The sequence below is a fragment of the Oncorhynchus kisutch genome, linkage group LG3 (genome assembly GCF_002021735.2).
Source record: "Oncorhynchus kisutch isolate 150728-3 linkage group LG3, Okis_V2, whole genome shotgun sequence".
Lineage (NCBI taxonomy): Eukaryota > Metazoa > Chordata > Actinopteri > Salmoniformes > Salmonidae > Oncorhynchus > Oncorhynchus kisutch.
This window is the reverse complement of record NC_034176.2, coordinates 35,868,328-35,894,444: the sequence shown is the minus strand read 5'-3', so window position 1 is coordinate 35,894,444 and position 26,117 is coordinate 35,868,328. Positions and strand designations below refer to the sequence as shown.

Here is a 26,117-nt window from a genome sequence, read left to right as displayed (position 1 = left end):
ACAGCCAAGACAATGCAAGAGTGGTTTTGGTACAAGTCTCAATGTCCTTGAGAGGCCCAGCCAGAGTACGGAATTGAACCCGATTGAACATCTCTGGAGAGACCTGAAAATAGCTGTACAACAACAACTCACCCCATCCAACCTGACAGAGCTTGAGAGGATCTGTAGAGAAGAATGGGAGAAACTCCCCAAATACAGATGTGCCAAGCTTGTGGCGTCATACCCAAGAAGACGCGAGGCTGTAATCGGTACCAAAGGTGCTTCAACAAAATACTGTGTAAAGGGTCTGAATATTTATGTAAATGTGATTTCAGTTTATTTGTAATAAATATGCAAACATGTCTAAAAACCTGTTTTTACTTTGTCATTATGGGGTATTGCGTGTAGACTGATGAGGAAAAAAATTACATATTAATATATTCTAGAATAATCAAAATGTTGAACAATTCAAAGGGTCTGAATACTTTCCCAACGCACTGTACAACCTCCTGGTGTAACGTCGGCTCCGTCCATGGTTCAGCCAGCCAGATAAATAAATAGATAGATAGATAGAGCTCCTCAGGATGAGCCAGCTTTGCTGCCAAGCCAAGCATGCAGGTGCCTTCTGCAGCCCTTGGGGCAGACGGCGGAGCAGCCGAACCACAATGATGATCAACACTCCCGTCCTCCGCAATCCATTCCACCAGGTAATTAATTACATGTGGATGATTAAATCATGGTTATTCACCGAAACAGTACAACAAAATATAAAAAAAAGGTCATTGCGGCCCAGCCAATTTGCTGCAGTGTTTACGAGCGGTTTGGCGCTCAGACTGGTTCACTGTGAATGAGCTACGTTTAAAGAGTGGTGGGGTGTTGTGTAAAACGTTGAGCGGGCCTGTGTGGTGCGGCCTGTTCCACCCAATTGACCCCACGATGCAGAGAGACAGGTGACGGGCCACAGCAGTTAGCCAGCCGTGAGTGATGGGCTGGGCTGCCATGCTTGAGACTTAATCATCCCTTGTGCCATCTAAAATGGCAACGAGCCAGAGAAATTAACGTTGCACAATCTGTGAAGAAATACATTTTGGGTAGAAAATTCTAAAAGCAGTGCATGCATGGAAATGCCCATCTGCAAGGGTTAGTACATGCACATACCGGTTCCTAATCATTTGGTTTCAAAACCAAGACCGTGAGCAATAGTGTTCTTTCTGTATAAGATCTAACACTTGACCTTAAGATTTAATGACAGAGGAAATGGCGGCAGTAACATTTCCCTCCCTTGGTCTGTTCATGCGGGATTTTGCTCTGTACTGTAAATCAAATGGGCATTTCGATGACATTTCAGCGGATCATGTCTGCCTCACTTCACATCTCCTTTCACACACCCCCAGCCAGAGAGGTCCGTACTCCACTCCCAGGCCCAGCCAAGGCCCAGCCAAGGCGCGTCCAAGGCCCAGCCAAGGCCCGACCAACACCAAAACGTCCTTCAGCCACAGGCAGAATTGTATGAACAGACACGATCCAATCAGCAGCAAGACCACAAAACAATATCAAAAGAGCACTGGGTAGAAGGAGATGGGATCACCACATCACATTGTAATGATTACATCACTATCCAGGCAGCACAACAGATCAGGAATAACATAAGAGCTTGGATCAGCTGCCAGCCGCCCAGGAGAAAAAGATGGCGTCACCACACGTCGCCTCGAGAGCAATGCACCAAATACATATGGTGGTGTAGAGCGATGGAATGAGAGCAGCCAGAGCAGCTCAAATGGAGGGGGACTAGATAGTCGGAGTAAGCAGGGAGTTAGGGGGACGGGCAGGCGGGGCGTGCTGGCATGATTTACCTGCATCACCACCTGCTGCCAGGCCAGGGGTTGGCTGTTGGGTGGCAGGTTAGCATTAGGCCCAGTCCCTCCGAGCCTGTCGGCTGTTATGTTGGAACGCTCCAGCTGCAGGGAGACGTTGCGTCGCTCCTCCTCCAGCGCCCGGGTCAGACGCTCGAAACGCGCCTCCTGCTCTTTCACCGAAGCCAGAATACTGGCGGCCGAGCACACCTCATAGTCCTCCATGGCTGAGGGTGGCCGGAAGTTGAGTCAGGGGAGCAGGGCTAGATTGGACTGAGCTGAGCTTTAATAGGTAGGTCAGAGGTCAGGAGGGAGGGGATGGAGAGAAGGAGAGGGTCACCAGGTCATTACAGACACTCAACCTGTCTGACAAAGTTGCTTGATGGCTGTATTCTACCAAACACGAAGATGCCCATGAAAAGAGAAGAATACATTTTTAAAAAACACTTCATTCAATTGTGTTGTGATTGTAACACCAATTACAGGGAAATGAGGTTGTTCCAAGGGTATGAGCCAAATACACAGTCCCACATAAGTGTCAAAACATGGATGAGCATTGCACACAATTGCAACCAAACAATCTTCAAAATAGACAATTGGCGGTGGTTCAGGATGAGGTGATTTTCCTCCACAAAATGTCAGTCTTACTTACTTCACCTGGTAGTGCCATCAACGCAACTGCTGATTTCCAGTACATGCACATGCCCAGCATTGATGCATGTGGAAGACACCCACTGTACATTTCCACAGGCATACACCCAAGATGTGCATGCTCCAACTCGACTTGCCAACCATGCCTATGATACTGTTCACCATCACGAGCTTCCGTAAACAGACACAAAATTATGTATAGCCTATGTCATTGTCAAACACTGGTATCAATAATGGATGGTGGAATGATATCAAGGGAGTTGATCACGTAACAAATGAGAGTAAGGATACAGTACATCAAGTGTCATACACATAACTGTGCACACAAACACACACATGCACAGGGTGTTATGAATACACACCTGGTAGATTGGTAGACAGAGCAGTTAGATAACAGACATCCCCCTCTGTACAGACACGGAGTGGAAGAGCCTGATAGCTAGAAGGAAGAGAAACTGGGAAAAAAAGGGAAGAGAATGAGATTTCAGATCAGACGGGTTGAAACAGATATGACAGCATTGTTTTCAAGGTCCAGAAAGTCAAGTGGGGAAAGAGATACATCACTGAGCAATAACAAACTCATAACACATGTTGTATTCAGTCAAACCACACAAGGACATCTATCAACTCAACTTTGAACTAACTACAGAGGGCGAGCGAGCGGGCGGGCGGACCGGAGGGCGGGCGAGGAAGCTGGAGGAGAGTGAGCGAGCGAGCGTGAGAAAAGGTGAGCGAGCCAGCGAGCGTGAGAAAAGGAGAGCGAGTTAGCTAGCGTGAGAAAAGGAGAGCGAGTTAGCGAGCGTGAGAAAAGGAGAGCGAGCGAGCGAGCGTGAGAAAAGGAGAGCGAGCGAGCGAGCGTGAGAAAAGGAGAGCGAGCGAGCGAGCGAGCGTGAGAAAAGGAGAGCGAGCGAGCGAGCGAGCGTGAGAAAAGGAGAGCGAGCGAGCGAGCGTGAGAAAAGGAGAGCGAGCGAGCGTGAGAAAAGGAGAGCGAGCGAGCGTGAGAAAAGGAGAGCGAGCGAGCGTGAGAAAAGGAGAGCGAGCGAGCGTGAGAAAAGGAGAGCGAGCGAGCGTGAGAAAAGGAGAGCGAGCGAGCGTGAGAAAAGGAGAGCGAGCGAGCGAGCGTGAGAAAAGGAGAGCGAGCGAGCGAGCGTGAGAAAAGGAGAGCGAGCGAGCGAGCGTGAGAAAAGGAGAGCGAGTTAGCGAGCGTGAGAAAAGGAGAGCGAGTTAGCGAGCGTGAGAAAAGGAGAGCGAGTTAGCGAGCGTGAGAAAAGGAGAGCGAGTTAGCGAGCGTGAGAAAAGGAGAGAGAGAGCAAGCGTTAGCATGGCAGGAGATGCAGATGTCTTGATGATAATCCTGAGCAGGTTGGATTGCAATATGTATGTGTGCGAGCGCGCGCGTCCATATGCACACATATAGAAACAACTCCCTGTTCTCCATATAGGAACTAGAGGGTGAGAGTCAGAGAGAGAGATCCCTATTCCCTTTGAAGCGAACAATCCCCTTTGATGTTTGTTTCTGGCTGATCAATTATTTATCCAGAATGGAGAATGGTCTGACACCACTCAAAGTAAAGCGGAATGGAGGAGCTCATGTCACTTGAAGTTGAGCCGGTGATGGGTCAGGGAGTGATTCGATGGGATGAGGGGTGTGGCGGTGCAGTGGTAGTTTGGTGTTGACGGGGGCTTTTCCCTTGTTGTTTCCTTTCTCCACACAGACAAACATGAGAGGCCTGATTGAGGCTATGCCCACAATCACAAATCCTAATCTGTACTTTTCAGGACTATTCCTTTTCAAAGAGATCAGGTGGGGTGGGGGCTTACTGGATATGTTTGCCACCGCTTTCAACATCAAAATAGTCGCTCTGGTCTATGGTAAATATAGTATAATACTTGTCTAGCCTAGCGGCAACCATTTTATCTACGTTTTGAGACAGCTGAAAGTGACAGATAGTGAGCCATGTTGATTGGACACAGTTGATAGACTCCTGAACAGGCTAAGTCCAGTGATTCAACCTCCCTTGGGGCTGGAGAGGGGGACGGGAGCCAGGGCAGGGACCCTGGGCGCGAGCTAGCTGCTCCCCTCCTGATTCACAAGGGGAATATGGAAGGCATGTGAGCTACGCCCAGGGAGCTTATCATTACCGTTAACTCATGGCCACTGAAAATAACCCAGAGTACCCAGGCAGTGAATTTGAACAATTCCCCCCTCAAAACACAGGGCTGGTTTAAGACCTTACACAGCAGATGTTTGCTAATGGTCTGGGGCTGAAGGGACAGGGAGAAGAGATCACTCCAATGTCTCCCCCTGTTTAACCCCATCCACCAATAACCAACACCCCTGTTATCCACGCAACTAAGTACAAAACACACTGGGATGCCAAGCATGACATTGTGTGGTGATAACATTACTGAAGAAAGGGGATAACTCATTTTCATAACATTCAAAGCTGAAAGATCAAAACGTAATTAACTTAATTCCACAAAGGATGTGATAGATTTGACAGCTCTAATGAGGTAACCACTCTTAAAGGGAAAAGCAGTGTAAATTCTATTCTACCACAGAGGGAACACAGAATGCAGCACTTGCTCTGAGTCCCAGTTATGCCGGTGCGGAGCTTTTCCTAAAGGATGAATGTATTAACAGCACAAACCTGGGCCTGTATTGTGCTAAAAATAGCCTGGTAATAAATGTAATCACACGCCCACACTTCCAGCGTGGTGGTGGTCCTGACGGGGAGATGCAGCCAGCCAGTTGCACTCTTCAAAGCCCTCCCCTCCCCACCAGTGGTGTAGTGGTGCCTGGAGAAGGGGGTATTCTGCAAATCCCAAATGGCGTGCCCGGTGAAGGAAAGGAACCCCGTGTAAAAAAATTATATGAGAAACAGTGACAGTACACTCTGAATTACCTAAAATGATTAATCCCATATTGGTCTTTCACAGTCACGCCAAACCAAGCTGTACTGTGCAAGTAGGCTGATAGTGTGCCCACTATTGAAACTGATAAATGAGGCTGTCAACTGAGTCAGAAATTCACATGTAGGTTTTTGATTTCATTTTTTTGCCCAGTCAATTTTTTTGTTGTGTTTGGATAAACCGGATTTGATGTTCTAAGTCCAGAACAATGCTTAAACCACATCAGGAGACCACGGAGGTCTGGGAAAATTCTAAGAAATGTTCATTTTTCAGCGTAGTTACCCTTTAATTCAAGTGCACTGGCACATAGCACTGTTGTTTGATTATCAGCATAGCGCACATGAGATGGAGTTTACGAAATGAATGGTCGCTGGATTGATGCAAATAATCATGATAAGCTACTTTGCAGTTAACTTGTATTTTATGTTTTTGGGAAAGCATTTCCATCTACCAGAAGACAGCTATCCCTATCATTAGCACTGCTATATTTTCCCTGTTCCTGAAACCTGGATGTTTTCCTTCATATTATGAGGCATGTCTTACCTTGTTTCAAAGTAGCCAAACCAAAATTCCACCATAGCAACAAGGCAATTATTTTATAAAATACTTCCTTATACCGTACAATTTCTCCTGTTCTATTGGTTTTCTTTTAACTATCTTTCATTGTCTAGCAGCCAAAGGCATTATCCTTGTCATATTAGCAACCCGTGATTGTTGTCGCATCTTTAGATCTTCCCTCTTCCAAAATATCTGACGGATATTTCCATATGTCCATGAAACCTCGCATGTGTGGTTCAGATTTTAGAATGCTGTTTTGTTGCAAATTGCATTTTGGAGGCCTAATGCTGCGTGCATATCACTAACCTTAAAATGTTAAGAAATAATAGTTGATCTACATTTTATTCTAAACATTCTGATCTGTTCCATCAGCCTTAACTGATATGGCGCATACCTCCCGTCCACTACTTTAATACACATTGTGGGGATTATGGAGGAAGTATATGCAATGCCCACAAAACAAATTGTGCCTTTACTTTTGCAACCAGGGCAGAGGAAAGCAACACTAACCTCCACAAATGCTGTTTACATTGATATCCATACTGAATGAAGCACGTAAGGAGCTCATGGGCATCCTTAACTTTTTCACTTAATTAAAAGAAAAGGGGGAAATTAAGTTAAGATGTTTTATGCAACTGGGCCCAGGTCTTTTGGAATTTTAGAAGGGAATGTCAAATAGCAATACAAAGGCTACAGTCATTTCAGTAAACATCTTGACGAGGCCCTTCACTGTTCAGTGTACAGGCTTGGGCATTCAAATACACCTATAGCCACCCACATCCACCCTAACTCCGCCTTGAGAGCATAGGACAAATATAATCAAATTGCTGCTACTGCCTTTTGAGCCTCAGCCCAACTTCCTTAAAAAGTGTCCGAATTTAAACCAAGGTTGGATTAGTATTGCCTCATTAGCATTATAGCCTCCTCCAAAAGAGCTTTGAATGATACATTAAGACGTTCTGTGCAAATTAATTAAGACCCACTTTGAGAGGACTCAACCAGGAACAAAGAGAGAGCCTGGCTTTATATTGCATTATAGAGCCCCCCCCCCCCCCTCCCCCAAACCCCAGATGTGGGGTGGGCTTGAGTGGGAAGGAGTGCAGGGGAATTGGTGTGTAGGGTGTAGGGAGTGGTGGGGGGGTTGTTGAGGGTAATTGAGTGAGACCAGCAGTGCCTGGTATCCTGATGGAGCTAAAAGGGAGAGGCTGGAAACCTGACTGTCAAGTCCCCCATTTCAAGGGCCTATAATTGCAGCTTAAATTAATTCCTTGTCTAAACCCATCTGATGCCCATCTGAGAAGGGAGGTCTCAATGGCACAAAGGGCTACCTAAAACACCTGATCCTGTGCGTGTGTGTGTGTGTGGTTGGAGTCAGCCTGCCCCTCAGCCCACCTGAGCTCTCCGATGGATAATACATTCAAACAATTAGACGCCAAATTGGAGACATTAGGAGGCATCATTCAGAAATGTAAACAAGCACTGAATTCCTGGCCCTTATTCTAAATAGCAAATGGCACCCTCTTCCCTTTATAGTGCACTACTTTTGACCAGGGCCCATAGTGTTCCGGTAAAAGTAGCGCACTATGTATGAAATAGGGTGCCATTTGGGATGCAGATGGTGATATTTCTTTCAGATTGTCCAAAATGTCAAAGCATTTATGTGGGAATGACTGAGTCTAATAGTGATTAATCCTAATGTCAGAAATTCAGTTTAGGCTTCAGGAGTCTTGTAGTATGTTGAATGGCCAGAAAATTGCTGGAATTATTCCCAAACTTGAAGAAAATTCCATCCAAAATAGAGAGGTTATGGTTAAACACGACAGTTTTACATTATACCTTCAGTGTTGGGGTCTTTAACATTTGTCTAAAAACAGAGAAAGTATGAAAGGACAAAATAACAGGGGAAGGTAATATTTTCTGGATAAAAAAAAGGGTAGTATTTAATTTTGTGCTCTCATCGTCCACTCTGAGCTGGGAGTTCCATAGAAAAACAAGGGTAATGGAGAGAGAAGAGTGCTTCATTATGAGTTGCGCGCTGCACAAATGGCAGTCGGAGTGAGAATGAAGAAATGCTAGCATTAGCGATTAATAGGTATTGGCTCTGGCAACGCAGCAGGCCATTAGCTTCCAAGAACACAGTCACTTCTAATGCCTAATATTCTAAAAGGCCTTAAAAACGCAACGGTACTAACAAAAGCCTATCAGCCATTTTAAATAGCTTGGGAACAGAACAGGTAATCTCGTTTGACTTTAAAGGTTTGTGTGTGTGACCGCCTTGGTCTCAGGGCTTCCACACAGAACATTGGTTTTTCTCTCTCATTGAGCCCCAAAAAAAAAACACTTTCAGCCACCCGATCCTCAGTATCCTTCCTCCAATTTGGGATTCAAAGCGCCTGTCCTCTATGGAAATGTAAAGTGAATGATAATCCACTGGTGGGTATAGTGATGCCAGGATAAGCAAAGCTTAGCGAGGAGTGTGGCGAACCATCACTGAAAAGTTTAAAACGCTAAGAAAATAAGCAATTGTTTACCATCAATTTTCTTCCACCTTTTATCTTTGAAGCTCTTCTCTGTGTGGAAACCCTGAGACCGACACAGTCACACACACACACACACACACACACACACACACACACACACACACACTGGTATTTTTACTCGTATTTCCACACATAAAATATAAGTCTATGCTCATGCTTTCACAGAGGGAGTGGGCTCCCAGAGCAGCTCGTCTCTCAACATACGGGGTACAGCTAGGTCTACCTCTTACCAGTATAGACCAACATTGGAAACATCATCTCTCTCTGGACAGTATTTTCAGTAAGCTAGTTCATCATATTAGCTAGAATGTTACAGTGTGGCATCACTGATATGTAGATAGTATTTTCTATATCTGTTACATCAATCAATTAGAGAGAATACATGTGATGCCAGTAATTACAGCCAAGATGAAAGAAAAAAAAACAGGATGAAAAAAAAAGGAGCACATCTTTCAAAGTGCACGAAATCCAAGTATCCAAAACCACACTACATACTTCAAACATCAGAAATAACAACAGAATGAAGGCAAGTCATATCAAAAAGAGACAAGACAGCAGCAAAAGGTACACAGTATTCCTCAGGTTACAAAAAAGCCCCTCTGTCAGTTAATAGACTCAATGATGTGTTCAATGGAACCTTTTTGCAGGCAGGCAGAGAGACGGAGACAGCGAGAAGAGTGGCAGAGTGGGGTAGCTACCTTTGATGTTTGTTGGGTCTGTCAGATGGCTGGGGAGTGGACTGGGGGAGGCTCTATTAGAGTTGACGCGTTGCTACGATCCACCTGGGAGATCTGCCTCACAGAGCAGCTGCAGCGAAGAGAAAACAAGGACATGGGGAAATAAATAATCAACCAAACAACCATATCCCTTTACATAATACAACCGCTGCAGGTTCACCCACACCCACACACACAGGTACTAGCAGAGGCTCCTCAGAGGAGGAAGGGGAGGAGCATCTTCCGTGATTTTCATAAAAATACAAAATTGTAAAACATTTAAAAAGTTATCCTTTTAAGATCAAACTATACTAAATATATTAAAGTAACCAAATAATTGATTTAAACATACTATTTTGCATTGAAGGTCTACAGTAGCCTCAACAGCACTCTGTAGGGTAGCACCATGCTGTACTTGGAGGACAGCTAGCTTCCGTTCTTCTCTGGGTACATTGACTTCAATACAAAACCTAGGAGGCTCATGGTTCTCACCCCCTTCCGTAGACTTACACAGTAATTATGAACATTTCCGGAAGACGTGCTCCAACCTATCAGAGATCTTGCAGCATGAACTGACATGTTAACCACCCAATAAAAGGATCAGAGAATGAATCTAGTACTGAAACCACAAGATACAGCTAGCTAACACTGCAATGTATAAAGTGTGGTGAGTAGTTGAGTCAAAGAGAGAAAGACATTAGTTGAAGAGATGTAATTTTTTCCAAAATTGAGAAGCAAGAGAGGTTATTTTTTTCACTTTCACTTACTTAGATGGCAAAAGCAACTAGCTAGTTTAGCCTACTCAACCAATCATAGGGATGCTATGTTAGCTTGCTGGCAATGACTATCCAACAACACTGGAACTATTTCAAGTCAAGGTAAGCTTTCGTTTGACTAATTTATTGCAACCGGGGCCCGCCGGTGTAAGTGCTAAACAGCTTACTGACTGTACACTTACGTTACTGCATGATTTTAGCAAGTTTACTAGCGCGTTAGTTCTATTAGCAATGTTGACGATGACGCTACTTTAGCTAATATGTTGACAACGATGTAGGCTGTGTGTAGCAGTTATATGGTTTGGCCTGGAAAGGTTCCCTCGCCTGGTCACAAACAACAGATGTGTTTTGCACTGAAGACCACAAGTGACGAAGGGAAAAGATCAGAGGAGGAGAGCGCATACATGCGAGAAGGAATACAACGTGACTGTTACGAAAGTGAACTGTGTTTACAGGTGATCAGGGGTGTATTCATCCACCAATTGTGTTTATAACATTTTTTAAAACGGAACAAAAACAAGGATAAACATACCTGAATTTGTCCAATAGAAACTCTATTTTGCAATTGTTGGACTTATGATTACACCCTCTATCAGCTAGATGCAGGCAAGCGTGTGCGAGGTGGTATTGAATGCGTCACTGTCTGTCCATGTGTCACTGTCATCTCAAATTTCTCTCTCAACCTGTGTGCACCTACATTGTAAACGTTCATTCATTGGCTAGGTTGTAGCAACCTCATGATGGATATAGAGAAACATTTGAGTATAATGTAGTAGCCTAAATCTATCGCTGTTACATTTAACTGGGTGAATGGAATATGAATGAGTCCTCCAATATGCTGTAATAGAAATAAGGCCATGCTCATGAAAAAAACAAATTGTCCTCCATCAAACAGCACTGACCGCCACTGGCATGTACACACACACACACCTCAGTCTTTCACTCTCCCCTGTAGCAGAATAGGTCAGTGTACTAACCTAGTCCCCCCCCTCCCTCCAACAACCTAATTTGTACAGTAAATGGTTATCCCTTTCTGTTGAAGAGAAATTGGACTTGAAACTGTCTAACGGATTAGGGAGTGTCCTCTAGCAGTGGGTCTAATAACCTGACAGGACAGGAGGGCACTGCTACTGCTGGGCAGGGAGTCTTTAAAGGTTTCAGTACTGATGAAATCAGACAAGCCTTGGCATGGGTAGACAAACTGTACAACTGCTCCTTACGGCCATAACCTGCTGGTTTGTCTTTGGTTCTGTTTGTAGGGGAGGTTATCACTGTAGCTGGTCCCATTCACCAATGCATAATTTTTTGTCAGCATTTCTAAAAACAGCTTTTAGACTACAGGCCAAATAAGCTCCACGGTTCACAATCAGCCAGGTAATATTTCATTAACTATGATCGGCAAGGCCCTCAGGTAAATCCTGCATTTATTTATTATTATTATTTTCCCTTTTTCTCCCCAATTTCGTGGTATCCAATTGTTAGTAGCTATTATCTGGTGTCATACGGGCTCGGGAGAGACGAAGGTTGAAAGTCATGCGTCCTCCGATACACAACCCAACCAAGCCGCACTGCTTCTTAACAGCGCGCATCCAACCCGGAAGCCAGCCGCACCAATGTGTCGGAGGAAACACCGTGCACCTGGCAACCTTGGTTAGCGTGCACTGCGCCCGGCCCGCTGGTGCGCGATGAGACAAGGATATCCCTACCGGCCAAGCCCTCCCTAACCCGGACGACGCTAGGCCAATTGTGCGTCGCCCCCACGGACCGGGAGGGTCGCGGCCGGTTACGACAGAGCCTGGGTGCGAACCCAGAGTCTCTGGTGGCACAGCTGGCGCTGCATTACAGCGCCCTTAACCACTGCGCCACCCAGGAGGCCCAATCCTGCATTTATTAACTATGATCGGCAAGGCCCTCAGGTAAATCCTGCATTTATTTTTTTTGTCAACTTTCTCGTTCTGTGCAGGATTAGAATACCTCTCCAGGGAATCTCTGCTTCTTTCTCTTAAAGGACATTTATGCTTAGAGCACCTTGGATTTCTGGGACAAACATCAAAAAGGTGAGCTAAGCCTGTGTCCAGGCTGCATTAGTTACCACACCACTCTCCAGTCACAGCCCAGGCAAGGCGAGCCCCCGATAGAGAACTTCAAAATGGGCGATTATACCCAATGCACACAATAACTGAACAAAGTGGCACTTAGGCAACACACCTTTTAAACAAAATGTGATAAAGGGAGTTTAAGTGCCCCAATCTCTCCAGGTTGTGTCATGCAGACAAAAGAGGGAATCAAGTTATTGTGATCCCTTAAAAAAATTTATCTATGCTATACAGTCTATCCTGTTAAAAACCTTCCCGCCAGACATGAGTCAGTCCATCTATGACACACCACCAGCATGACTAAGTGTCACCCCTAACATCACTATCCCGGCACTGCAGCTAACTGAAGAAATATTGTGTAAATGTTAGTTCCTGATACTGTACTGACTACTGTATTTCAATCCTACATTATGCAGAACCTTGCATATTCTATCACAACGCCCCGCACCATTTGGAGGAGGCCCCAGTGTAATTCTCAAATTAATAATGAATGGGTTGGGGCCCTGGCTGACAGATGGTTGGGCGTCCCAAATGGCTAGATACTGCACTATATAGGCCTCTGGTTAAAAGTATTTCACTATATAGGGAACACGGTGCTCTCTATTTGGGACACATCCCATCTGGGGATTGGCTGATTGATCTGGTCGCTTCTCTGCGCTGTCACCAAGGCAATGCAGGGTTTTCTGGGAGGGGAGCTGGCAGGTATGAGTGGCCAAGTTAAAATATCCTCCACCCTGCAGCACTCCTCCTCCCTGATATCAGTGATAGATCAGTGGAGAGGCAGAGAGGTGTGTGTGTCACCAGGTAGACAATATTACATTTCATAAATTACTTGAGATTATTTATAGTCACAGTGACTTATCTTGAAAATGTTTTATTTAAGTAGCTCAGCCCCTATCTAATACAGTAAATGTAACCATACACACAAAATGTTTTCCCTAACTGTGTCCAAGGGGATGAGTAAATACATACCAGTGTGAATAGCATGCTGACAAGCACACTAGACCACATCTAAATATTACCATGTACTGTAACCAAGACTTAAATACCATTCTACGGAAGCCTCATGGCTTTTATGGACTTTGTCCACTTCCGTTAGCTCTGAATGAGCCCGCTGCATAGGACCAGTCCAATCTGAAGGAATGTATGGTGAAACTGAATTGAGCAAACTCTCCAAAGGATACAGTCCATGTCTGCCAATAACAAATGACCTTCACATATTACAAATTCCTCAAAGACTAGTAGTCCATTAATTTCGAATACAAATAACGATGACCTCTACAATGTGCTCTTAAATCCAGCAGGCTTCTCACTTGCCAAAAGGTGGAGTCTTGTGGAGAGGCCCCCCCAAACCTCATTCAGGTGAGACGACCTTTATTGAAAGCCTGGGCTTAGCCGTCATCCCATTCAGACGTGGTGCTGCATGCTGGCACTCTGGGTATTACGTATTTGTCCTACTCATCATCACGGCTCACGGCTCCCCTGTGCCTCTGTGTCAAGCGTCAGGAAAGGGCATAATCAGGGCCGGAAAGAAATGACATTCTGATCCCCCTGATCCTGACGTTATTTTTGAGGGGTTAGGAGAAAGCCTACCACATTTCCATGTATCCAGGTAATCCATCCACCTCGCGCTGATGGAGAAAAAAATCCCAGACGAAATATTGTACAGCTGTCTGTCCTTTCCATTGTGAAGCCAGTGAGTTCCAAGCTCCTGCAGACCTGAGCATCTAATTGAGTATTCCAGCCGAAAATTACAGCCCATCATCATTAGGTGCAGCCGGCTGACGGGGCTGCCAACATCAGAAAAAAAGAAAGAAAGAAAGAAATGGTTCAATTTGAGGCTGCTGAGCGTTTATCCCAGAGCTGACCTTCGCCAGCTAGCTTTCCCATCCCTCTATTAGAGACAGGGAGGGAAAAAAGACCTTGCAGCCAGGCAGGCCCATCAAAACTCAGACTGAGGTGGAGAGCGACAGGGAGACAGATCGAAAATGCCCCAACGGCAAAAAGATTTCCTGCCAAAACAAATTGGCAGAGCGCTCTAAAATCTGAAGGATTGTGGGAAGGAAGAGAAAGCTGACTTAACAGGGATGTTTGTGGATCCGGAGGCCCTTAGAGTGTCAGAGGACAGCAGAGTCTACAACAGAAAGAGCAGAGGAGTTTCTCCATGACCCTGTTCCAATACCGCATCATTCTTTCCTTGTTTCCTTGAGGCAAGGTTACCACCCTGTTATTTCCACCAATCCAGCTAATTCAAAAATCAGTGAATACTTGAAGGTTGGGAGGATGGATGCATTACTAAAGTACTCCAACAGGGCCAGAGTCAGCCCCAAAACAGTAAGGTTTTTAGCATCTCTGCATCTCATTTCATCAGATACCAGATGGAATTTCATCAGATGCCACCCACCCCCTCAACCTCCCCTCTATGATCTTCACAGGGATTGGCATGCCCCCAGTAGCAGTGAGAGAATAATCAATGTTTGCACTCCAAGCCACTGTCTGAGATTGCTGTTTGATTACATCACAGCACGCATCACCTCTCTGCCACATACATCTGTACTCCTCATAGGTTCACGCACACAGAACACTGGAGGCTCTAGTTAAGGTGAATGAGTTCTATATAGACACCGGAAGCTCTGGTTCTAAAGGTGAAGGAGTTTCATAAGAACACTGGAGGCTCGAGTTCTAAAAGGGCAATGAATTATATTCCTAGTTGGGACAACACAGTTCCACTGTGAAGAAAAGGTTCAATTAGCGTCGACGCAACAACTCGAGACCTACACTATAGCCTACAAAAATACCACTTGCCTCCATTTTTAAATTGTTACTCTAGAAAAATATACTTTCTGATATTATTGATAGTAATTATCAAACGTTAAATTGAGGCTAATGTCAGATACACAGAACCAAATCTGGACTCCGGCCAGGTTCTGTGGAGGACGAGAAGAATTTACAACAAAAATTGGCAAAAAGGGTCAAACGTTTTCCCTGAAACGGACAGCAACAGTTGCAGTATAAAACCAGGAAATATGTCAGTGTTCAGACCAGTGTTCATTACTACACACACTTCAAAGACAGCACTGAGAGTCAGATCAGACAGTGATTAGACAGGAGTGGTGGGAGACCAACTGACTACAGTATGCATGTGTATGTTTTGGGGTTTACTATCCTTGTGGGGACCAAAAGTCTTCACAAGGATAGTAAAACAATGACAATTTGTACAAGTGGGGACATTTTGCTGGTCCCCACCAGGAAAAAGGCTATTTTAGGGTTACGGTTAGAGTTAGAGTTAGGTTTAGGGAAAATAAAATGTTGAATGGGCATCAATTGTTTGGTTCCCACAAGAATAGTAAAACAACTGTGTGTCTTTGTACACATTTATTTTTAAAATTTTATTTAACTAGGCAAGTCAGTTAGAACAAATTCTTATTTTACAATGACGGCCTACCCTGGACGACGCCGGGCCAATTGTGAGCCACCCAATGGGACTCCCGATCACGGCCGGTTGTGATACAGCCCGGGATCGAACCAGGGTCTGTAGTCACGCCTCTAGTGCTGAGATGCAGTGCCTTAGACCTCTCCGCCACTCGGGAGCCCTCTGTGTACGCTTACATGTGTGCCTGTCCGACCCCAGGAGGCTGATTGTGAATTCATCCCAGAGCCCCGTTCTCATCTAGAACATATGGCTGATCAGTCTACCTGATGGAGCAACAGAAGTCAGCAAGGAGGAGTTTACACGCTGCCAGTTTGAATAAAAGATCCGCGCTGGGATTTGTGCTTGACAGGGCAGCCTAAACCTTGTACTGTTCAATTATGTAACACCAAGTACTGCAACCCAGGAAGGTATGTGCAGGGCTCTGCTCTCATCGGAATCCATCCAGAGAGACCACGGAGGGAAGCAGGACTTGATCTCAGGTTAGGATGAGAGGCACGTGTTGATTGGCAGCTGCTGAGAGGACATTATCGTCTCTAAGGCTGTCCCCCAAATGATACCTTATCCCCTGCCCTACGTTTGACCAAAGCCCAGGTCAAAAGTAGTGCACTATATAGGCAGTAGGCAACATGGGTCCATTTGGGATACAGTCTAGGTCTATTCCTGGCTGTGGTTGTGCAGAGTGAGGGGACTGGTACTGTCACGCTGTCATAACATTACATAGAAGGTGATTGGGGGAGGGGGGGTTACAGTTCATTAGACGACAATAAACATGTTTCACACCAATTATCATTTCATTAAGAAGGACATATTGTTGGCGAGCAAATAAGAGCACTGGCTGAGGGAAGAAACAACATATTCAATTGCTGAGAATTGTTAAGTCTAATCACTGTTAATCACTGCAACAAACAAATGAAGTAAAGGAAACTGGAGCCTGACAGTGGAGCTATAAGCTCTAGGGCATTATACTGCATGTGTAGTGTGTGTGTGTGTGTGTGTGTGTGTGTGTGTGTGTGTGTGTGTGTGTGTGTGTGTGTGTGTGTGTGTGTGTGTGTGTGTGTGTGTGTGTGTGTGTGTGTGTGTGTGGTGAAGGTCGTTATAAAGACCATGACACAGACAATGACATCTCCTGTCATCGTTTAATCAGCCAGCCTTGCTAATTAGCTTCAGACCACTCAGAGGAGAAGGGGGGGGGGGGGGGGGGGGCAGCTACATATAAAACAGAGATGAGGTGTGTGTGTATACACTATATTTACACACACACACAGAAGTTTCAGTTATTTCAGCCACACCCCTTGCTGACAGGTGTACAACATCAAGCACACAGCCAGGCAATCTCCATAGACAAACAATGGAAGTAGAATGTCATTACTGAAGAGCTCAGTGACTTCCAACGTGGCACCGTCATAGGATGCCACCATTCCAACAAGTCAGTTTGTCAAATTTCTTCCCTGCTAGAGCTGCCCCAGTCAACAGTAAGTGCTGTTATTGTGGAAATGTCTAGGAGCAACAACGGCTCAGCCACGAAGTGGTAGGCCACACAAGCCCACAGAACAGGGCCGCTGAGTGTTTGTGTGTAGTGCGTAAAAATCTGTCCTCGGTTGCAACATTCACTATAGAATTCCAAACTGCCCCTGGAAGCAACGTCAGCACAATAACTGTCATCGGGAGCTTCATGAAATGGGTTTCCATGGCCGAGCAGCTGCACACAAGCCTGAGATCACCATACGCAATGCCAAGCATCGTCTGGAGTGGTGTAAAGCTCGCCGCCATTGGACTCTGGAGCAGTGGAAACATGTTCTCTGGAGTGATGAATCACGCGTTTGTCTGGCAGTCCGACAGACGAATCTGGGTTTGGCGGATGCCAGGAGAACAACACCTGTCCCAATGCATCGTGCAAACAGTAAAGTTTGGTAGAGGAGGAATAATGGTCTGGGTCTGTTTTTCATGGTTCGGCCAGGTCCCTTTGTTCAAGTGAGGGGAAATCTTAACGCTACTACATACAATGACATTCTCAACAATTCTGTGCTTCCAACTCTGTGGCACAGTTTGGGCAAGACCCAGCATGACAATGCCCCCGTGCACAAAGCGAGGTCCATACAGAAATGGTTTGTCGAGATCGGTGTGGAAGAACTTGACTGGCTTGTACAGAGCCCTAACCTCAACCCCATCGAACACTTTTGGGATTAATTCGAATGCCGACTTCTAGTCACCCAACATCATTGCTGACTTCACTAATGATCGTGGCTGAATGGAAGCAATGTTCCAACATCTTCCTCCCATCTTCTTCCTAGAAGAGTTGTAGCAGCAAAAGGGGGGACCAACTGCATATTAATGCCCATGATTTTGGAATGAGATGTTCGACGAGCAGGTGTCTACATACTTTTGGTAATGTAGTGAGTCTCCACTTTTCTCCTCATCTTCAAAAATGTTGAAATCTCTAGCCTACAGAGAAAGCAATTACTAAATCACCAATGAACCCTTTAACAGGAGTTGTGTGATGCTGTCCAAGTCAACTACTGCATTTCATCCCAGGGCTAGCTGGGATGAAATGCTGTAGCAGTCAGCCCAACGTAATTGGCCACCACTTTTACAGTAAGAAAAAAAAAGACGTATTTATAGAACGCTGGGTAATTCACCATTTCCTGAGCTGGCCACGGAAAGGAGAGGCAGCTCCACTGTCATTAACTGCCAACCACTGGTCACCGGAAACTGTGAGCAGAAAACAAGATGGCGGCTACTCGGTTAGTACTGCTCTTTACAGCCCTGGCTGTATGGATTTCTAACACGCTGTAGGTCTTCCCGTTTTCTTCTTCTAGTCACATGTGATTGTTCAGCCAGAAAAAAATAAAGTCCTCCTTAGATTATCCCAGAAGTAAATCCAGGTAGTTGCACTTTCAATTATTTGAATTGAGTTTCCATTCCGTCAGTCATTCAGGAGGAATAATGAACCTCCTCGTCCAAATAGGTGTTCAAAAAGAATTTGAGGCTTAAATAGAACGCATTATATGTTACTCAGATAGCTGGAGCCAGAGGTTGAATCACAAATGGCACCCTATTACCTCTTTAGTGCACTACATCTGAACTGCGCCCTTTGGGCCTTCAACAAAAGTAGTGCGCTATAAGGAGAATTGGGTAACAATATTTGAGACACAGCGACAGTAGTTTGTAAAAAGCATATCCTGGTGAAATACACCCTGAAAACACAGTTCACCGATGCTGAAACTGTGTGTCTTGATATCAGACCTCATAAAAACTAAATCAGGGAAGTGTTAAAGCCAAATTAACCCAGTGTACCTTCAAATAGAAATGCTCACACTAGACTTCATTGAGTTCTTAGTATTCATAGATCCAGAATATGGCTTGCTTAGGGCATATTTGAGATGGTGTAAGTATTTAGGTCTGCCATCCCTCTACACGCCACAGACTTCAGTGTAAATGTAATCTATATAGTTTGTCAGTATTATTAATTATGCTGGGCCTGTATTCACCAAGTGGCTCTGAGTAGGAGTACTCAGGTATCCCATCTTATTCATTAAACTAAAAGGCAAAACTGATCCTAGATCAGCATCCCTGCTCCGAGACACTGGACAGTTGTAATTAGAAATTAGAAATTATTTTCTAAGTTATGTTTTCTAACAGTTTGAATTGAGGTGTGTTCCACCTTCTCATTGATTCACATAAAAGTAGGCCATTTAACTGTTGCCGCGAATTTGTGTTTGAGACTTTACTGTACCTGACAAACTTCTCTCTTCAATGAGAGCCCAAGAACCTCCCGAGTGTTTCCCATGATCAAGTATGCAGACATTTGCACAGTCTAGCGCAAAGCTTTCCCCCCTGGCTGGCGCTCGTATTGCCTTCATTGTTGTTTTCCTTACAAATAATAGGACTGTGTTTGAGTAAAACTGTTTCTGTGAGAAAAAAACGCTGACTGTTGCGTCAATCAAAACTGGACGTGTCAAATAATCATTCTAATCACACCGGTTTAAGCATCTGCTGCAGGGACCACTGCACATGTGTTGGTACATGTCAAAAGGTCAATGTGCCAGAAACCAATTGAGATGGGCTTTCTGAGAGGCGGGAGGTTGAAGGGAAGACCGAGGGATGAGGGAAAAGATGTAGGAGGTAATGGGATTCTCATGAATGTTTCATGGATATTATTTTTCTTCCAGGCACTGTGGTTCTTCTCTGGAGAGGGGAGGTTGTTGAGGGAGAGGTGGTTAACTGAGACAGACAACCAGTTGTCACGACTCTCCTTGGTGAGGATCAAAAAAGACACCCATTGGCTAGGCAAATGTTTGAGGATAGCCAGATCACCCCCCCACCCCCTAAATGAGTTAGTTGTTACATTATTAATTTAATTGATTGTCAATTAAACATAGGTCATTTTTCAATAAATAACAGTCATCACATTAAATGATAGTCACTTGCTGATTCAGTCTGACAGATTCCATCATCCTGCTCCTTTACTGAACAGACTCTGGGCTTTTGGTCGCAATTTTTTTTAATTACATATTTGTTGGCCATGCATGAATGAATGTGCAATTCATATGAATTGTTAAGAGACAAAACTGAATATGTGGGAAGATTGTTATTCTGTAACTGACCCTGGTAACTCCCCGTTACAGGATTAGATTGAGTAGAACCCACAGTCCAGGCCAACTTGAGGCTGCCAATGCATTTCAGTAATGCCTGAGTTTTATAGGTACAATTTACAGCCAGTGTCAAGGCTTTGGGACTTAGCCTGGACACACCAACAATCAAAACCTTGTTCCCAATAGAATCATTCAGTGTTTCATGCCAACTACAATATATTTATTTTCATTCAAACAGACCACAATGCTATTTTGTATTCCCAAGAGCTATTGTGAAGATAGACAAGTAAGTGATAAAACACAACACTATAGACCTACATTGAAAAATAAATACTGTATCCACCACAGTGATGGCAATGCAAAGCAACAAGAATGTACTAGAATGTTGGTGTTATTACGTTCCATGTCATGTTGTCCTGTGGTTCTCGTGGTCATGGTTTGATGGTAAGCTGGCGACTACTCAACAGGTATCACAACAGGTACGTCACAGCTGACCAACACCAGGCATTGAAAAGCAGAAGACAAATCCATGAGAGAGAGAGTGTTAGAGATAGAGACCAGATCCATTTGGCAGACGTTTGTGAGTTGTGTGGCATCGCTCCCTCTCTCTTTGACATTAAAATGAGACAAACCTGGAATTACCTCAAGTGCTCAAACCAAACGTCAGGTGTAACATAACAGCAAACTGCCATATGAGGGGTTTTAACATGGGTTGACAAAGACCGGCTGCCACTACAGAATGTCCAGGACAACAAGAATGTACCACGCTCAGCTGAACACATCCAACACAGCTGAAAACAGAAAACACACAACTTCATACAGCATGAGAAAGTGTGAGAACTCCGGTGAGTCTATAAAACAGAATATTTCTTCCTCTCATCCTTCACAACAATTCCCTCTTAATCTATTCAAAGATGGGAGATTTACTTAGAGCCATCTTGGAGATTTTACAGCAAACCCTTGGCTCGGTCATGTGGCGTGGAGCAGGCGGTCTGCTCAGGAACACCAATTAATAACTCCGCCTTGTCCCAAGACGGAGCGGAGAAACTTAGAGGAAAGGCCACAGGGACAGCATGGGGAATACCACACACACAGCCAGGCAACATCATAGAGATCCTATAATAGGATCTCTATGGGTTACACAAATTCATCGGTTCAAAACAATGTCATTACTTGTTTTTAGAAAAAATAAATCCAATTCGGCTGCCAATTCCTATTCCTTGGTATTAAAATCAGATCTGAGGAAGACTTTGTACTCTGTGTTCCCCCGAGCCCTTACGACACACCTCAGTGATGCTGCCTGGAATCAGGCAGTAGGAGTGGGGTGGGTGCTCTACACTCACAATGCAGCAAAAACACAGCATAGGAGCCAAAACATCCTGATTGTGAGTGAAGGTACTGTCTAATTACCAAGGCCAACTACACCACTGCAGATCTCATGCGGACGCTACAATAACAAGCCAACTTGGCTAACGACCAAAGCTAACCTTGTCATTTCACATTCCTCTGATTTCCCTAAGTTCGACAGAGCCAAACGTATTACACATTAAAAACTAATACGGGGATTATTTCTGGAGCACAAAGTACTCAGCGTTAGAAACTTCCCAGGTAATCGATTGCATTATGTAAAGAATAGCTTAAAACACTACAACAAGAAATTTCACAGGCTAATACAACTTATATGGTTCGCACCGAGAAGATCTCCTTTCAAAGTCATGGCTTTTAACTGCGGCACACTGCTCATACCACCTGACCTGCCATTCCTTTCCTGCGCCGTTGGGGAAATTTAGAACATTACAAATAGCTGAATTAGGTCCTGTCACATTCCCCAGATAGGGCAGTGCATCTCTATTGACCCTGCTGAGCCTCTGGGTCCCGTGGGGTCTGACTGTTGGTCCCCGGCAGGATAAAGTGCTGCTGTGCTCTTCAAGGAGAGCGTCAGGCTGTGTGTGGCCAGGACACTGATACTAACACCTGCACACACATTTTCTCTCTACTCGCATACAAATCTTTCGCTTTACATTTGGTTTTAACTCACTCGCACAAAGCGTCAGGACGACTGACATGCTGCCGCCCCGCCACCGGAGGTTGACTTGTTATGGTGTCGGAGTAACTATGTTAAGGCACCTGGAGATGGAGAGGAAACCGAGCCAGAGCAGGAAACTGCTGTGACTCACCCAACCAGCCCCAGCACACTGTCCATCAACCGAAAAATCATCAGTCGCGCTTGTTTGGGACTATCGGTCTCAATGACATTGAGGAATGCAGGTGTAGCGGCAAGAGGAGCTGATCTCACCTGAGAGCGCACTCGAATAAGTGTCTATTAACCAAAATAAAGCCTTGATAGGAGAGCAGTGGATGATGACGTTGAAAGATTGACTGATTCGCCATGCTTGATGCTATGCCCGGGCTGTTACTGATTATTGACTGTTCACTGGATAAGATATTCATATCCATTCTGGGCTTTTCAGAGAGATAATCCCTGTCATATTTCCCCCAATACTCAAACTGCACAGTATTGATCAGAATAGCGTCTCCTGCTGCAGTGCATGCAGCTGCAAAAACACGCCTTTTGAAGAACAGAGGGAGAGACAGAGACCGTCAGGGGGAGAGACTGACCCACGATCTATCTGAATGGATTGCCAAAAAGAATGATTAGAGAAAAGATTTCCTTTCAAAGGAGGGTTTATCAACCAAAGAACAATGCCCTTGTTACAAGAGGGACCTGAAAGTGGATACACCTTAAGGCTAAATTGACAACTTGCCTCATTCATAATGATATTCCAACAGGTCAACGAGTGTCCCATATTTCTGCTCTTAAATCGGGTTACTGCATTCTTCATGAGATCATTTCTGAGCCGTTATTATATCTATAATAAATACAATTGTGAAATCAAACAGGCAGGAACGGTCATTTCGGGAGCGTACAATGACATTGTTTTGTAAGGTAAATGTGCCAAATGATTCCTGGCATACATAAAGTCAATGGCATCAAACCTAGACGGTAACAGAAGAACGTTTGGGGGAAATCACAATTATAGAGCATCCAGAGACAGACTCGGAATAGGCAGACCGATCCAATTTCTCAATGATGTACAGTTCATGTACCAGCCAATGCATTCTGCTCCTCCAATATCTGTGGCCGCGTCGCCACTGGTGCTAGGAGCTTCAGCTAGTTATAACCCAGCATATAAAAACCTAATTAGCTATGTATCATAGCTGCGAAAGGGATATGACTGTTCAGACAAAAAAAGAAAGTGTGCTCACAGGGGTTCGTTAACATCCACCAAGTCTACCCTTTTACTTCCTGACGCAATACAAAAATCGCACTGAAATTGGCTATGAAATTTTAAGTAGGCTACTTAACATAGGCTGAGTGACTTTATGTTTTTAGACTGAGTGTGGGGACAAAATGGCAAACTGTAGAATTTGAGACAGTGACAACCATGGGAAATCTAACGCCAAAACACTCGCTTTTGAAGCATTAGCCATTTGTGGCATCAGGTCAAGTAGGGTCGAGGCCAACATAACATGTCTTTATTCTGGTGCTTCCTTCGGGGGCACCACGGATAAGGCAGTCAAAAAAAAATACTGCTTCGAATCTCTGCTAAACTCCTCCTCCCACCTCTCCAAACGAGGCACGTCTTGAGGATTCTTTTGTCAAGTGCAGCACCTGCGCTATGCTGCACAGTCTAAAATTTGACGTATACATACCATGGTTAATCAGAAGTTACATGATAAAACAATAAGACTGTGGCTGGAGACCAACATTTCATACACATACTGTGCATCTGATCTCATGCTATTAGAAGTATGGAACAGACTTACCTACCATACTTATTTTACATACAGAGTTCCTTTCATCTTGGCATCATATGATTTGATCCCTATGTGGTTCTGTCTGATGCAATAGACCTTCTCTTCCACCCCCAGAGCGTCTGGGGCCTCCGATCTAGCTAGGTCGCCTCCTCAGGCAGACAACTCAAACAGCAACACTGAACGCAGAGGTACTTTAAAACAGCCCAGTGCACTGCAATCACTATAAAAATAAAATAAAAAGAGTATGACAATAACAGTAAACTTGTTCGGCAACACTAACTAGAGAACAGCCATTTGGGGAACACAGGTAAACGTGATTATAAAGTACAACAGACTTAATATATCTTCAGTACACACAGCCAAATAAATGCTTGGGAAGAACCTTCAAAGAAATGTGTGTTTCCTGTGTTTAGTAATCAGGCACAATAACCCTAGGATGCCTTCGCAAACAAAACAAAAAAACACCAAGGCCACTCTGTATTGTCTGTATGGTCCAATTCAAGCCCATGCGGAACAAATGATTAAATTTGTTACACTATGGACTGGATAGAGAAGGCTATACTGTCGCAATACACATTGGTACAACAATGTCACTCTGTGCGTGAAAGAGACACCGTGGTTGGCTCCAGTGTATACAGACAGAGGTCTTTTTCATCCACTCCAGTCCCGCCGACTCCATCAGTTTCAGAGCAGTCAGTGCCAGCAAATGTTGTGCCACAGCACAGTACACCACCCACCTCAGGTTGGGGCCCTGCTCATTACTTTACAGGAAGAAAACAGGTTAAAGAAGAAGTAGGTTAAAGTATTGATCCCACACTGAATCTCCCTGGTAGATGAAGGGAGGAAGTAACCCTTCCCAACTTTGTGGTGTATTTATTCTGAGACAAAGAGCGAGACAGAGAGTCCAGAGGGGTCTATGTGAGCCATTGTGGTTTAGTAGTGGGAACAGAATAGGGCTCTGGAGATGGGGGGGGAGGACAACGGCAAGAGGGGAACAGAGGGACAAGTCAACCTTGCAGCAGAGATCTGCTAGCTTCGCTCTTCTCACAATCAGAATCACAATCTCCCATGCAGAGAGTGAGCCATTCAATTGCTGACTGACCCAGCCCTTTCATTTAGACTGGGGGGAGCAGAGCAGTTCCATTCCATCACCTCCCAACCTCATCTAGCTCTGTCTGGGCTGTCTGCTGCTCCTTCATAATCAGCTGGGAGGCTGGATGGCTTCTACACACTACTCTTTTGCTGTAGCTACATAGTCAGGGAGCCTTATACAGGCAGCTGGCTGCAGCTATGGGTGGAAGGTCAATTAGATGGTGCCCTTAGAAGGGGAGTGGGCAGATAGGAGGATAGGCGGCTAGACTTCAGGAGTAGAAATGACTTCTGGTATGTCACAGACAGGAAGACATAGGGCCAGGGTTTGGGGTGGGTGGAAGGGTGCAGCAGTCTAACTGCCTCATGGGTGCTTTGTTGAATGAAATGACAAGGATCAATGGACCTACGAGTCAGAGACCCCCGTCCCCTCAATGGGCGGTCTCTGTGGCCCTCGTGGCCCCGTAGTGACTCGGTCCAGTGAAGATCTAACCAGGTCAGCCTTGACTGGAAATCCTAAATCTGTCTGATCTGAGTGGTGTGCAGACCCTGAAATCAGACCTGATCAACAATCTAAATGGGTGAATCGATGAAGTGAGACCATACTTTACAGTATTTGTGGGAAAAAAATGATCTGTGCTTTCTTAGATTAAAATGAATTGGAATATGGTAACGTGGCCTTTGATTTGCCAGACTATTGGTTCACCACACACAACTTGCTTTGAATAACATATCCGTAGACAGAACAGGTCTGACCTGTTGAAATTCGATGTGAAATCAGCTCAAGTGGAACTCCCTCCTTTTATTACCAATTAAAGCTGGGGTTGCCTGGTTACAGGTGGCAGCAGAGAACAAAGATAGAGAAACTGAGGATATTTGATATTACACACCACTACTACTCATCTCTGGAGAGTTGCTCCCTCCGACGCTTATTATTATCACCACCACTGACGATTTAATGCTGCCAATTGCTGTCCGGCAAGCATACCCAACAAATTGTCTGTTTCCCTTCCCACCTGGTGTTTATAGCGGCTGTCCCAAACGCCATCCTAATCCCTACATAGGGCTATGGTCAAAAGTAGTGTACTATATGTAGGGAATT

The 26,117-nt window shown here is 44.8% G+C and overlaps 1 protein-coding gene across 11 annotated transcripts in view; it reads right to left on the bottom strand.

Annotated features, from left to right (window-relative positions):
* The window catches only part of LOC109881845 (armadillo repeat protein deleted in velo-cardio-facial syndrome homolog), a 235,978-nt gene that overhangs the window by 125,541 nt on the left and 84,320 nt on the right, over positions 1-26,117 (bottom strand). For all 11 annotated transcript variants that reach the window (XM_031805122.1, XM_031805146.1, XM_031805128.1 and 8 more), the window contains 3 exons: positions 9,193-9,301; positions 2,846-2,938; positions 1,833-2,115 (listed from right to left, as the gene is read on the bottom strand). In XM_031805122.1, coding sequence (XP_031660982.1) covers positions 1,833-2,057 — 225 coding nt within the window. In that variant the 5' untranslated portion in view covers positions 2,058-2,115; positions 2,846-2,938; positions 9,193-9,301. The remainder of the gene's footprint in view (positions 1-1,832; positions 2,116-2,845; positions 2,939-9,192; positions 9,302-26,117) is intronic.